The sequence below is a fragment of the Saccostrea echinata genome, unplaced genomic scaffold, assembly GCF_033153115.1.
Source record: "Saccostrea echinata isolate AGI-Se365-2 ecotype Australia unplaced genomic scaffold, CSIRO_AGI_Sech_v1 ptg000001l, whole genome shotgun sequence".
Classification (NCBI taxonomy): domain Eukaryota; kingdom Metazoa; phylum Mollusca; class Bivalvia; order Ostreida; family Ostreidae; genus Saccostrea; species Saccostrea echinata.
The window spans coordinates 21,252,865-21,268,691 of NW_026889750.1; the positions used below are offsets into that span (position 1 = coordinate 21,252,865).

Sequence of the window (15,827 nt, forward strand, 5' to 3'; positions counted from 1 at the left end):
TTCAGGAATGTATTGTATCGAAAAAATAACATCCAATACGTATTGGACAGGCAGTTTTCCTTGTAATTCTGTAAAAAGGTTGGGAATTTCAGTTACCAAAGATTATTTTTGACTGTTTTGAATTAAAAATGATCAATAATGAAATAAACATTAAGGAGATAGCACATCTTAAATAACTATTACAAAATACATAGACAACTATATTTTAACATGTTATGTTAGACTCACCCAGTTTTTATCAAATTTATGCATTAAATGTCATTTACAAGACATTTGTGAAAGACTTAATAAATAATCCAATATATCGCTTTAAAAAATATCGTATCGTATCGTATCGTATCGAAATATTTTGCTCAATACACAGCCCTACCATTAGGGGAGAAAGAGATATTGAATATTAGGTACATTTAGAAAGTGCATATAGATTAAAACCCTTCGATGTAGTGACTTTTTTTTCAGAGAGCCTTGTCTGGATTTTTTTTTATTGAAAAGCCGACCTCTACCACATTTTTTGTTATTACATTGTGATCAAACCTGCCATTTTTTTTCTGCCGGGGTGGGAATAAAATCTAACCATTGCCCCCTGATTTAAGAAGAATCGGGTTTCTGTGAAGCTGTTTAATATTTCGTTTATAAATTGTTTCCTTGGTCTAAGTTTTAAGATTCAAGAAGAAAATTAAAAGAAATTAAATATTTCAACTGTGCTGTACGTGATTATTAAAATCGGGGTGGGGGTATCGGATTTGGATATCGATATAGACTCTCTAAGTAATGGTCAACGTGAATCACCTGGCTGATTTTTTTAAATATATCGATCTGTTATTTCACGGGTTTTACTTAATTACAAAATAATTTAGGATATGACTATAATGGATATAATTTAGGGGCTGGCATTTTTTCGATTCAAATCAAAGTTGAGAGAGAAATCAAGCTTAATTTACTTTTTACTTCTCCTTGAAAAATCTGACAAACAAAAAAAAAATAATCTGAGAAAATTGGGGTTGGGGGTTGAGTTACATTCCTCCCTATTTGTCCCAGTGTATGCAAGACAGATTAGGGGACGATCATTTGATTCTGAAAGGGGGTGGCTGGAAATTTTTCCGAGTCCAATTTATTTTTTATGTCGGTGAAGGACTATTTATTTTCATAGCATCAGTCAAAGACAAATTCTTTATTTTCCTGCCAGTCAAGAACGGATTATTTATTTCCAAGACCAACATTTTAGAGGACAGATTATTTATTACCCCCCTCCCCTCGCAATGAAATGGTCGTCCCCTTATTTGGTTCCAACCCCCCCACCGGTAGGATCAAAATGTATTGATAATTGACGATTAACGTTCTTTAAGTTTTCACTGTAAATCACTTTTTTTAAATGTTGATCTTTTTATTTAAAATCAATCGAAAGATACAAATAATTTAATTTTTTAACAGAATCTGTTCCCTGCATTATCATGCTCTTGTCATACTATCTCTGCTCTTGACTGTGACGTCACATCGACTTGAAAACTCGAGATGTGCACACTAAATATGCCGCTCTTAGCTGGGGTGAAACAAGTGGGCGGATCATGGATCTTCAAATTTTTGAAACCTGTTTTCTGTACTAAACACTGCTCGCTTTCGTCTCCTCTTCTGCTATTTGATTACCTAAGTAAAGGAAAACTTTAATCTAAAGGAATAAAGTTTGTGTGTTGTACTACGATGACAGAATACCTTATATTACATACAATGCCTATACGCCATTTTGCCACAGAAAGTTCGGGAAAACAATGTACGTGTGACGTCGCACTTCGAAAAGTGACGTCGAACAGGAGTTGTCTGCAGTGTATTGGCAGTGTTGACATCGTCGCATTTCTCTGGTTATTTGTTGGATTTAATCGTTGTTACGACTGTAAAAATACTTGTTAGTGTTTTCGGTTATCGTAATGAATATGCATTGGTATGTATTTTCGTTCTCTGCGAGTTATTTCTTTAGGATATCGGCTTGTGTAGTCTTCATTCATGGATACTTATAGAATGAAAGATACTTGGGATTTTAGCGCAGCGTGACAGTACAAATACTTCTACCGTGTTAATTACCGTTTAATTTGTACATCGCGTGGACTGATTAACAATACAGACCGAATACACATTGTATATGGATTAACTACAGGATTTTTAACTAACTCAAATGGCGCATGCTCAAAGGGGTTAGTCGCCGCTCAGCGGCGACTAACCCCTTTAGGCATGCGCCAACTAACCCCATAAAATTTTCATCTAACCCCTGCCAATACAAGCAACCTTGTTTACACAAATAAATAAACAAACACAACAATAAACAAACAAACAAATAAATTAAAAAAAAAAAAAAACAATATTACAAGAAATAAAATAAATTATTTATAATATAGAGAGATAAACAAAATCTTCACTCAATACTGTATTAGACACAAAATGCAGAGAATTAAGGCAACATTTTTTTTTCTTTTGAGCTACAAGTACATGTAAGGAGACTTAGTTGCTTATTTTTTTCAATTCTTTATATTCCGAATGAAATAATTATTCCGAGTTAAAATAATACCCTGTTAGAAGTAATATATTGGTGTAGAGGTGATCTTATCATTGAACTGGTGTAAATGTGTAGTTATTATCAAATTATTGAAAATATTTATGAGATAATAATATACCCTCTTATTTCTTCAAAATGTTTAATATGATTGAATAGATACAAAAACCAGTTAAAAAGGGCAGTAGAAAATCACCGCGGAAGGTGAAAAGAGGAAGAGGAAGACCCCGCACAGTGAACAAAATTCCAATCAGTCCACAAAGAAGAGCAATGAAGTCCATAGTACATCAAGAAGGTACTGTAGATATGTGTAATTAGTTATGTTCACCTAATACAGGGCTCTTGTTGTCTTATATAGCTATATTTGGAGAAACATCCACAATGGTGCACCGGCGCCTGTTATCTTTCCCTTAGGTGGCGCCACAGAAAAATGCGGTCCCCTTCGGAACTAGCTCGCGCATTATCATTACGATTTTACCATAGCACATGTAAACAAATCGCTGTCATATACACACGTGAAACATGCCGGAGACTTGCTGTTGCGTACCTGGGTGTAGTAATAGAGGTGGACACGCTTTCCCATCAGATCAAACGAGGCGAAAATCATGGATTCACGCAATTAGACGAGGAGAAACACGTTTTCAGAGCTGGGAACCTTCTGCCTATGCTGTGGTGTGCAGATCGCATTTCAAAGAAAGCGATTATTTAGGAGAGACTGTTCACGGTAAAATACTAAAAATTTCCTCATCTATTTTTTAAATGTTACATAAACTTATTATGCACAAAATAATTTATGGTAAAAAATTATAATTTTAGGTATGAAATCAACAAAATACAAGTAAAATATATGATACGTTCTGCCGAATTTCACGAATGACAATTGACATATTTTTGAGTTTTTATTGAGTTTTTTTTTTTTTTTTTTAGTTTTAGTGAAAAGTTTAGTCTTTCTTTATGTGTCTCATTTTTTATCAACAAAAGTAGTTAAATTATATCGTAAACAACAGCTCTTGACATCAAATGCCAAGAGTACACCCCCACTGATTTGCACTATCGGAAACATGCCATACATACGTAAACAACTGCCCTGTGTAAACATCTGGCATCGTAAATTTCTATGTTCAATGAGACCACCTGTGGTAAATGATGACTTCTTCTGCATTTGTTAATTACATTAGTCTAATCTCCTAACCTGATTATCAAACAAGGAAAAACAATGCCATAGTAATTAATTAATAGTTTGCATCTTCAGTCAAATTTATTCATTTTTTTTTTTTTTAACATATCCATATGTTCTTATTAATCATTAAATGTTTTACATACTGAAATGAAAAAAAACTTTGAAATATATATTTTTTCTTAAAAATATTGATGAATATCATCAATATATTTCCAGGAAATACACCTTTAAGTAAGAGGTTAAAGAGAACAGCAGTACCCAGCCTTTTCCAATGGGCAGATCCAGCAAGCCCAGCTGTACTTGCCAGGGCTGACAGAGCTAGGACAAGGGGTGTCAAAAGAAAATTAATAGAAGACATTGCATCTACCAGTCACAGTTCAGAAGAAGTGTTTTTTGATGACATTAATATTGTAGAAGAAACTATCTGTGATTACAGCAGTACTACTAATGAAAATGTCTCAAGTCAACATGATGATCAGCAAACAATTCGTCAAAATGTGGAAACACAAACGCCAACATTTCCACCAATGTGCATCGATAACTTTGAAAAGGATGATGCTGGCATTCATTTTTACACTGGTTTGGAAACTATCTCTAAATTTTATTTTGTATTAAGAACTTTAGGTCCTGCAGCATATTCTTTGAATTATGTTTATCACCAAGTCACAAATATCAGTGTTCCAGATCAATTTTTTCTTGTTCTCATCAAATTAAGGAGACACAGAACTTATTTCGAATTGTCAAGATTATTCGGCATTTCAGAAAAAACTGTATCTAATATATTCTATACCTGGATTCTATTTATGTCCAAACAGTGGAGAGAAGTTGATATATGGCTACCGAAATCCCTTGTGAAATATTTTTGTCCCTCTGATTTTAAACTAAAGTTTCCAAAATCCAGAGTTCTAGTTGATGGAACAGAATGTCCTATCAAAAAACCAAAACAACCAAAATCCCAGCAAGCTACATTCTCAACATACAAAAATAAGAACACAGTGAAAATTCTGGTTGGTGCAACCCCTGGTGGCTTAGTTCCCTATGTATCTTCTGCATATGGTGGTTCAACAAGTGACAGACAAATAGTGGAATGTAGCAGTTTGCTGAATTTATGTGATCCTGGTGACTCTATCATGGCTGATAAAGGATTCAATGTGCAAGACATGTTTGTTCACAAAAATATTCAGATAAACACACCTACATTTTTCAAAAAAAAGAACAGAATGTCATGTGCAACTGTACTTCAAGACAGAAAAATTTCGAGCAAAAGGGTGCATATTGAGCGAATTATTGGTCTTGCTAAAATCTTTAAAATTTTAACTGAACCAATGAATAGTTCAGAGACAAAGCTGTCCTCACATATAACTTTTGTCTGTTTTATGTTATGCAATTTTAAAACCTGTATTGTCCCATCTTATGCATAGCAACATGAATTGCTTTCATTATTTATATATATTGGTTTTATATTTGATGTTGTCTTAATTTCTAACTTAGTGCATTACTATAACAATTAAAATGAACACAAACTGACTGCATCTTAATCTTTTATTTTGGACAATGACAGTCTTCATAAGATTTAAAATAATTTTTTTCCAGAACAGCAGGCCTAAAATTATTTTCATAGAAAAACTTTAGTTTTCCTATCATCTCTGAAATGAAAGTATCGTTTCTTTGAATTTGGAAAAATAAAATATCATTGAATGTATGCACAATAAAGAAACAAGTTTTTTTCTCTGCACAAAAAAGTTGTCCTTGAACTTGATAATAATAGTCATGGTTTTTGTCCAATGAAAATGTACCATTGTTCTGTCTTATATAAGGGACTGTCTGTCGAGAAATCATTTCGTTCCTTGCCACATAAGGGCACTTCACTTCAACAACAGTGTCTTCATCAATGATGCCATCAGGTAAAGCAGCCAAATAGGGATTTGTTAGGCTTACACAAATTCCTGTGTCATATACTGTATGTCCAGTTATGTCCTGGAATTTTTTTATGGCAACTTTTTCAAACTTTTGTCCATGGAGAATTGGAGCTGAATGGAGTCGACGTTGTTTCGTAACAAGTGTCTCTGCTAGTTTTACTTTGTCTGTTCTATCAGTCATTTTGCAGATTCTGCCAAACACAGAAGAGTGCAGACGCTTGCATCTTTCTTCGTGCCACATATTGCATGCAGCCTGTTTTGCTGTATTTAAATTAAGAATCCGTGCCTCTTCTTCTGTTATCTTTGAAACATTTATACTGTTCAAATACTCGCAGCTACCTTGAAAAGTAAAATAGTCATGGTCCACATCAATTCCCCTCATATTTGCTGGAGGGAAAGTTTGAAATATAGGAGTCTTGCTTACTCCTGGATAAGAAAGGCATACATTCTGGAAGTATGATTTATATCCTGGATTGTTCCTATATTCTATTGGCCTCGGATCAAATCCATCAGCAAAATTACAAACTTCATCACATCCCGGCATGTCCAGGTTATTCGCTTTCATAGGGGTTCCTCTATGTGGCCTCACTCTGTGAAATGTCTGCAGCCTTTGTGTGCATGTTTGTTCCGTTTTCACAATTCCATTTGTCTTAAAGGAAAGACATGCATACAGGGCTGTGCATATATGTTTACAGTGCGCAAGTGGTCCCATTCCAGCTGCACACTCGCACTGACACTCTGCAATGTTGCCATCATTTTCCATCACAATGTCTATAGTATACACTACAGACTTTGACATCTCTGCTCTAATGGCACTCCTAACATACCATAGGGAATTGTCTGCAGTGGTATGGATGTACTTAATAAATCCATCATTGTACAAATTCCTTGCTTTTGATTCCAGATTTTTATTGAACTGTGCCAAGTATGTGGTGATGTTATCCATATTACACCCAGGAAAATTCTTGTCACTGTTTAGATCTTCATATTTTTGAGGATCAGGTAAGGCCATCACATAATCTTGAGCAGTAGTGAGGTCTGTCCTGGAGCAGTGGGCATTGCGTGTGTATGCCTCAAGCCTGTTAAAAACAAAATAAGCTGTTACTATTCATACATAATATGGGCCTAGTCGACATTTCTTCTACAAAACAAAATTAACCATTGATTTTAATACACATTTCTGAGCGCTGTATATCTGTTAATTTGCCAAAAAATGATAAAATATGGAGTATATTTTTAATTTATGCCCCGTACATAAATGACTAGGAAATTCGGGTTACATCGTAAAACCAGTTTGAAAAGTTCTGCAATACATTTTGTCCAGCAAAGGTATAGGGCTAATTGTATTCGGCGCGTCGGCGCGCCAGCGCGTCCATCTCAACCCGATATCACAAAAGTATTTTCTCCCTGCATTAAAACACTCAAATGACATCGATTTTCTTTATAATTTAAGCATTATCGGTTATATTCAAGTCGACAGCCCGAGCCCGATTGTATTTTTTTGTTGGGTGGATCCAGAAATTTTTCCCTAGGAGGTGTTGGCTCAAATCGCAAGGGGAAGAGGTCCGAGGCAAAGCTTTAGTAATTTTACTATATCAGTTCAAATAAATTTGAATTTTCCAGGGATCCGGATCCCATTTGATCCATGCATGCCTTACCACAATTTGTGCTAGAGTAATCCGAAATATACCCCAATTTTTTGAGTTGGCCTATACTTTCGATTTCTCTCTCTCTCTCTCTCTCTCTCTCTCTCTCTCTCTCTCTCTCTCTCTCTCTCTCTCTCTCCAAACATTAACTATATACATGTATAGCATTTAAAAATATTTAGTGCTTTGGTTTTTATAAATTTCCTTTATGTATAACAAAAATTTACCGGTATTACGTAATGACCCTAGACATTAACTATATACATGTATAGCATTTAAAAATATTTAGTGCTTTGGTTTTTATAAATTTTCTTTATGTATAACAAAAATTTACCGCAAGGTCCGTTCGCCATTATTCTTGTTCGCCCTATATCTCGTTCGCCCTATTATATATACAGTATATACTATAGTAAATATCAACATTTATTATTAATTTTATTAAATATTTTACTTGGTGTTTTTTTCAAATGTTGCTACAGTATTTTTTTTTATTAACCGTAATCTTAATGAAGTAATTCAAATTTGATATTTATGCTCTTTACATGCTTAATTGATTTAATTACACTTAATAATGTCACTGTAATTTAGGGGATCATACAATCTGCGTTATGTTCAATTAAAGGACTGAGATGTTAATTTCTGTTGGTCTGCTGGGTCTTTGATTAGTACAGGTATAAATTACCGGTATAGTGTGACCACATGCATTCGTCTGTTGTCTCCCGTGTGCAATTTATGTACCAATGTACATATAATTTATTTAAAAAATCCATTGGTTAATTATTCAACTTTCTGCAATATAAATAAGGCGAACGGACCCTGTGCAAACAAGTGATGTTGAAGCTTCAAAAACAAAATTCCATCTATGAAACTTTCTCTTTTTAGCCGAACGCATTGCTCGTAGAGCAATAGCCGGTTTATGTTACGGTGTTCAACCGGAAATACCGCTTCCTCACCGCCAAATTAAATATGAGTAAGAATATAGTACGTATGCTCAACCACCTTTGAAGCAATACAAACACTTAATTAAACAAATTTAATTTAACTAAGAAATTCTCTAAAAAAAAAAAAAAAAAAAAAAAATGATAATATACTTTCTCCCCTTTTCTTCAATAAATTATTTGTTTAAAAGATGCTATAGGTAATTTCATCAAGTCTGCCAGCCTCACATTCTATAGATAAAGTTTGTGTTACCAGGCTTACACTAATGCGGGGAGCATGTGACCCGATGCACACCTTTATGCAAAACTCCCCGCTGAGGACCCGTCTGTGTATAAACGTTTGACCTTGCTGCATCAATGTAAATTCAAACTGCATTTTATTTTATTTTTTAAACATTTTTTATTTATACTATATGTCATAAATATATTTTTGTGTTACATATTCTTCCAGTGTCTTGTTGTTATTCATCTGTAATTACAATGTATGTTTCATGTAAAACGGACTTGTTCACTTCTCTGTAAATGAGCCCGGCTCTCTGTACTTCTAAGTACTTTGATTATTTATGATATCGAGCCCGATGCTAACAATATTGTATAAGCGATAATTTATTTTATAAACAAAATCTGTTGCGCGAGCGCGCCGACGCGCCGAATACAATTAGCCAGGTATAGAATCGGAATTAATTAATTGTCTTTTTCATACTTTTGCGTCCTTACTTCATACTGATTGGAATAATCGCGTAAGTATTTTAAGTAAAACAGATAAGAATCGTAAAATGTAAAACAATACGTACCTTTCTACAAGCTCTCTTTTTCGTCCCGATTTTTTTGCACCAAATTTTTCGAGTTCCTTTCGTAATTCAGGAATAGTCATTGAACCAAAATTAGTTGCCATTGTATACAATTTCCTCTTAAAACAATATAAAACACGTTCGCTTTCTTTGAGAATACAGATAAGATGCAGATATGCCATTATCAGCTGTTTTGTGTTGGACCGCATTTTCCTGTGGCGACCTCTCGCGGTGCAAGATAAGATAACTCACTCCGGTTCCCCATTCAAACTGAATGTGATAATTTTCCCATTTGTCATTACTCCCTTACATTAAAGAACATATACAATGTAATATTTAGATATATATTGTGACATGACCTGGCGAGTTTTCCTTTGAAGTCAACCGTACAATAACTGCGATACAGAACACTTTTTGTGGGCATTTCTTATACAAATGAGCAGAAACTGTACATTATCTGCAAAATATCAACAATACAGTACGGTTTATTTTTTAGTGATGACGGAAAACTGAATCCATATCTTTAATGATATAGACATAGGAATCATTCAAATCGCATGATAGCGCTGTTACATGTAGTATTTATTCAGAATTTATGGTGAATTAAGAATAGATTTTACAACGTAAAGTTACCAGTGGCGGATTCAAAAAATTTTAGAAAGGAGGGAGTGGGGGCAGTACACAAATGGTTTTCTTCGGGGGAAAAAAAGCCTAAACTGGAAAATCAGGGATTTTGTGGGGGTAGATTCATAATCAGGCCTGACACTATGTGGGTGATGGATACCTGTTGATAAATTGAAAGCATATACAAGTTTAGCAATCATAATTTACGAAAGCCAAAAAGGAAAAAAAAATCGAAAGGGGAGGGGAAGCGCAAGTGAGTGCTGGATCTGCCTTTGGTTGCTGCTCTACATTTTGTTTCAAACATGAACTCCAAGTTACTATGCCCCCTTTCTTTCATCTGCTTATTTCAATTTGGATCCAAGAATTTTGTATATACATGTATCATGACTGGTCAATGACTTTAAGGACATTTCTCTCAGAATACATCCCAAAACATTTTTGCTTCAATTACATTCCCACATGATTTTATGTATCAAAATGTTTTTCACTGAATTTGTAGCTTGAATAAAAAAAAATGTCAGCAAGAGCTAAATAGAAAGGAAAAAAACTACACAGTCAAACATAAATTAAATTTTGGGAAAACACATTATATAATGCATCTCATGATTATAATTATTTAAATTGATAGATACCTGCATGTCCACCTTACTCGGCATTTCAGTTGCAATTGCTAAAAATGGGGTACTACATCAACTTTCTGCAAAATCATCTGATTGATTGAGAGATATGTACCAAAATACACATGTAGATTAGTGAGGTCATAAGAAAGGTCATGTCACAAGTCATTTAGAATACTCGTTTCCTACTGTATCAGAGGTACAGGGCGGGGACCGGCTCAAGCTATTGCTCTCACCTTAAGCCCTGCCCTGTATCTCCAATACAGTAGGAAACTTATTCTCTAAATTAAATTAGCTTACTACTCATGTTTTTGTGTATTGCTAACCAGAAATAAAGTTGAAAAAACATTACAGTAAAAAACCCAAAACATGAGTTTTTAATTAACCTGAAATTCCCCAAAATTTGCTCATTTTCCCAATGCCATATATGTAATTAAACTGTCAAATTAACATCCTAGTGAAAATTATATGCATAATGCAGTAATTATAATGATCTTTGAAAAGTGGAACAAGTACAATGTTGAAAACACAAAAAAAATATGGTTTAATTACAGCAAATACCTGAACACAGTACCTAAGTTGGTTAAATATTTTGTTTATCTTACCAAATTATGAAGCCCTTCTTAAGAGAAATCATTTTGCATAGAATTTTGTAGAACCTAGACTCATTTTAAATCTGTAGTATGTAGCTCTCATTGATTTTGATAGTCTCTTATCAAGTAATAGGCATGTGTTAAAGAATGTTTTTTTTGGTTTTTTTTGTTAAATGTCAAAAGACAATTACATTCCATTGTACAGTGTACATATTATACTCTGTTTTGTTAGCAAATATTTCCAAATACATGTATAATAAAATTTAAAAGACATTTCCAGTTGTAAACCAGAGATTGACTAATGTTACCTAAGTCAATGCTTGTATATTTCATAGTAAGTGATTCTGTGATTGCTAATGCTTTGTCTGTAGAATCAGATGTTGAGGACTCTAGTGAGGACTCCAGTGATAGCTGGGACAGTGGATCTGAGAAGGAGGACAAAGAGGACACAGACTGGGAAATGTCAGATGAGAATTGTGTAAGAATTAAAGCATAGTCTGAGAACAGACTCAAGTCTTAATTTCAAATTAGTATAACTTTTGAAACAATTCTGGAAAAAAAAAAACAAAATTTTTATTATGTATGTACATTTGAATACTAGTATTATATGAGGGTTGTCCCAGAAAAATGCAAACATTTTCAATTTTTTTTTTTTTTTTTTTTTTTTTTGTTTTGCTTATAAAGTTAAAAATTGAGGTGCACCATAATCATCATTTTTTGAAAACTTAAAAGAAATTCTAATAAAATATCTCTATAGATAACATTTTTCTCTCAGTTAAACGAGTCATTAATAAAAGCTGTTAGTGCAATGAGATTAAAACATAGTCTGTGGCATTTGTAAATTTGTTCAGACATTTAAAATTAAAAATTCAATTGAGGCAGAAATTGTTTTAAATTTTACATTAGTAAGCGAGATACCCATCTCACACATATCCGATTCGATCATCATTAGATCATAGAATTAATTCTTTGAATAGACAAATTCCCAACCCCTATCATGATCCCAAATTCTCATATAGTTAAACAGCGGTCTCCACATATGACGTCCTGCTCCTGACTTTTCAGTTTGTCATCATTTTTATTGGTCTGTCAAATGCCTCTTCCATTGGATAACCAGACCATCCTTTAAACTCTTTTGCCATGAAAAAAAAACATTTGTGAATATTTCATCAAAGATGTCAAATCAATGAATTTTCACACATTAGTACCCAAGATCGTAGAGAATATGTCGATGTAAATTTTAAAACAGTATATTTCCTTGTAATTTGGTATTAACAAAACATTGCCAACAGTGCTATTTTTAAAAAGTGAAAAAATTTAATACATGTATTGGAATATATAGGTAAATCTTTAGAAAATCTCCTTGAGAGCAGCAGGGCATAATTAGTCATATACATGTACATGTATATGCTAGCATAGCCATGTCAAATTCTAGGTACCTTCTTAAGAATGTCTTCAGTTTTAGTTATTTACCGTTTAATTACATTTGTATGTACATGTATTAAACAATGCAAGTGATGTTCCAAAATGAAAAGGAAAAGAAAAAAAAAAAAATTAATTAAAATAACAGATGCATATTATTTAAAAAAAAAAAACTACTTGTCCGCCTAGACATGTAAACCATGAAATATACTCATTAGTTGTAAAAAAAAAAAAAGATTCTTACTGGAAAATCAGACAAATGTTTATGTTGCTTATTGCATTGCCGCTTGTCCTAATGTGTTTTAGGAAATTGTTATCAAAATTAGCCAGTAGGATATAAAGCATTTACCACTAACTGCATGGAGAAAAGATGTAATTCCTAATTGTTGAAAAAATTTTTTTTAATAGAAACAAAAACAAATGAAAAGAGGCACTTGGAAGTCCCCTCGAGATGTAAACAAGCCAGGAAAAAGAAAAAGGTACACATCAGCTTTTTCAAGTGATGATGATGAGGGGGAGGAAGACTTTGAGCCTGGTACAACCTGTAAAATAACTAGCCTGTCCGCCAGCCAAAAGACAAATTTGGAAGTCAAAGAGGGAGAATCAGGGAATGGAAGAACATCCCAGAAGTCCCTCAAGAGAGGTCGTGGTAAGTCAGAAAACATTTTTTTAGTTTTTTCATTCATGAACTCTTTCTCAGGATTTATTAGTAAATGTTTTTGTTGCAATATGTAAAGATAGGTATATGTATGTACATGTGTAGACCAGTGTTTATATTCTGAATGTATTGTTATATGTGGGAATCATTATGTAAACATGATTACAGGAAGACCTCCTAAACTGCATAAAAAGATTGAGGAAAATGTGAAGGAGGAAGAAAGGCTGAATTCTAATGGTGAAGAGAATTTAAAAGACAGAGATTCAGAGATTGGAAGTCCGTCCCCAAAATCTCTCAAGAGAGGTCGTGGTAAGTCAGAAAATATATTCAGTTTTGTTTATTCATTCATGAACTATCTATCATGCAGTTATCAGGACATGAAATCTTTGTTAATAATTGTGTTTTTGTTGCAGTATATATGTAAAGATTGAGATGTTAAAACTAGTGTTTATCTTTAGAATGTATATTACTGTCTAAACATTGTTTCACAGGAAGACCTCCCAAACTGCATAAAAAGGCAGATTTGAAAGAAAGAGAAAGAGATGAAAACATGCAGGAGAAAGAAAGTTTAAATTCAAGGGAAGAAGAGTGCTCAAAAAATGTAGATTCAGAAAATAAAAGTTTATCCCCAAAATCTCTCAAGAGAGGCCGTGGTAAGTCGGAAAACATGTTCAGTTTTGTTTATTCATTCACTATTATATCTCAAACTTTCAGACTGACATTAAATTTAATGAGGGCTACGTGTAGGTGGTCATTGCCATTTTAAGACTATTTTTAAAAACCTTGTGGAAAAGAAAAGCTCTGTATGAAAATAAAGGAAATTGCATTAAATATTATAGCTCGAAATCGTGGTGATTTTTTTCTTTTCTTTACTAAATAGTACTGTGTACAGGGAAATTTTTGCTCCCATTTTATTTTCACACCTTAAACAAATGGGCAAATTTTAAGCAATTCAAACTAAACAGCATTATCTTGTGTACACAACTGTGTCTGGGTGAAATGGATATGGGACAAAATTGCTTGCAAGTGTGAAAGGGCAAAAAGAACAGGGGTGAGAAAATTTTATGTATGGGTTGAAAAATCATATTTCATATTTTTGTAATGAATCTTTTGCCAATGGATAATTTGTTAATCTCTAAGCCTCCTAAATTGCTGAAGTGTTGTTTTGCATTATATAAAGATTGAGATGTGTAGATTAGTGTTTAGCTTTAGAATGTTTTGTTGACTGAGAGAATCATTATATAAGCATGGTTTTACAGGAAGACCTCCCAAATTGCATAAAAAGACAGATTTGACAGAAAGAGGAAACGATCAAAACACTGAGGAAGAAAAAAGGATGAATTCAAACGAAGAAGAGCATTCAAAAGATGGAGATTTAGAAAATGGAAGTCCGCCCCAAAAATCACTCAAGAGAGGTCGTGGTAAGTGAGAAAACATGCTTATTTTTGTTTATCATGAATTATTTATGTCTTCAGAAGGACATGTAATCTTTATGAATGTGTTATTTTGCATTATGGAAGGATTGAGATATGTTGACTAGTGTTTACCTTCAGAATAATGTGTTGACTGACGTGAATCATTTTGATTTGACAGGAAGACCTCCTAAAGCAAATAGACAGATCTGATGCAACAGAGGAAGAAGAAAACATGAAGGAGGAAGAAAAACTGCATTCCAATGAGAAAAGAATGTACATATAAGGGAATAAAACTAGAAAATGAGAGTAAATACCAGTCAGAGTGATGACTTAGGAGGGGAAACCTTCAGCACATAAATAAAGAAAGGCATTGAAATCAAGATAGTGATGATTCTCAGTATATATTGATACAAAATATGCAAATGCCTCAGGCAGCATATCATAAGAATGTCTAGTACTTCAGATTACACACATTAAGCTTGGTTCATTTCATTTAGTTCATTCATATCAAAATTGTCAATCTGTCTTCCTCTTACAAAATAGGGCTTTAAAATTAGTTCAAGAGTTACATTTTTTGAAAATGTACAAGTGTACCTAATCTTAATGAAGAGTGTGATATTATTGTAAACTAAGTAAGGAAGAAAAATGCAACAGAGAAATGATTGTAAACTGGCTTATTGAATCATTTTTGAGGTGCTTGAGGCTCTTTGCTGCCATCCCACATAAAGTGCTTATGTACTGTGGCAGCGATGAAGGATTCAACAATGTTTACGCTATTGAAAATAGTACAATCTATTACTTATGAGAAAATGATCATTTCTGTACTATGCTAATACAGTGTGTTTTAAATTTAATATTATATAAATACTGCATGTAGTTGAGTGTAACATTGAAAATTATAACCCCAAGAAAACCATTGTCAACCGAGGTGCAGCTGAGGTTGACAATGGTTTTCGAGGGGTGAAAATTTTCAATGTTACACTCAACTACATGCAGTATTTATTATATTATACTGAATGTTTTATACAAATACATATTACAGTGAACCTTGCGCGCATGAATATTTTCGTCAAGTAATGTTAACTGTTGCTACGCTGGTGGGCGTGGCTTCATTATTCAGCGGGTAATAGTGTTTTTTAACAAATGTTTCTCGCCGAATCAGATTCAACTAATTTACCTGAAAGTATAATATAAAGAAATATTGCAGTATAATCGCTTATCTAAATCTTATAAATTTTATAAACACAATAAAATAAAAAATGAAAGCAATATGTTCATTAATGCGTGGAGCATACAACAGCTCTTACAAAGGCTAGAAATGACCTCAGGCTGGTAAAATAGGTGGAGGTTATTGCCATCACTGTCAGTACTGCAGTTAGCAGAGTCAGCTCTGTGTACAGTGTTAATTCCATTCCATTTTGCACATCATTAAATAAACAAGTGAAATTTGTGTGCACTTTGAATCTGTATCACCAATCAATT

General features: G+C 33.5%; 2 protein-coding genes across 2 annotated transcripts in view; one reads left to right on the plus strand and one right to left on the minus strand.

Moving 5' to 3' along the window:
- LOC133195739 (zinc finger CCCH domain-containing protein 13-like) overlaps positions 1–14,628 on the plus strand; it is a 29,279-nt gene extending 14,651 nt beyond the window's left edge. Inside the window, exons 8-15 of the mRNA XM_061331668.1 lie at positions 2,702–2,837; positions 11,222–11,340; positions 12,681–12,921; positions 13,099–13,239; positions 13,422–13,583; positions 14,190–14,351; positions 14,406–14,413; positions 14,524–14,628. Of these exons, the coding sequence (XP_061187652.1) occupies positions 2,702–2,837; positions 11,222–11,340; positions 12,681–12,921; positions 13,099–13,239; positions 13,422–13,583; positions 14,190–14,351; positions 14,406–14,413; positions 14,524–14,628 (1,074 nt within the window). The remainder of the gene's footprint in view (positions 1–2,701; positions 2,838–11,221; positions 11,341–12,680; positions 12,922–13,098; positions 13,240–13,421; positions 13,584–14,189; positions 14,352–14,405; positions 14,414–14,523) is intronic.
- On the minus strand, positions 5,265–9,276 carry LOC133181211 (uncharacterized). Its single transcript, XM_061315749.1, has 2 exons — positions 9,020–9,276; positions 5,265–6,720 (listed from the first exon to the last, which is right to left on the minus strand). The coding sequence occupies exons 1-2, from the start codon at positions 9,223–9,225 to the stop codon at positions 5,265–5,267; spliced, it is 1,662 nt and encodes a 553-aa protein (XP_061171733.1). The 5' UTR covers positions 9,226–9,276.
- Positions 14,629–15,827: the final 1,199 nt, after the last annotated feature.

Coding starts and splice junctions, on each gene's coding strand:
- LOC133181211 (XM_061315749.1), bottom strand. CDS start 9,225: ATGCGGTCCAACACAAAACAGCTGATAATGGCATATCTGCATCTTATC. Junction 6,721..9,019: donor AAAAGAGAGCTTGTAGAAAG/GTACGTATTGTT, acceptor TGTTTTTAACAG/GCTTGAGGCATACACACGCA.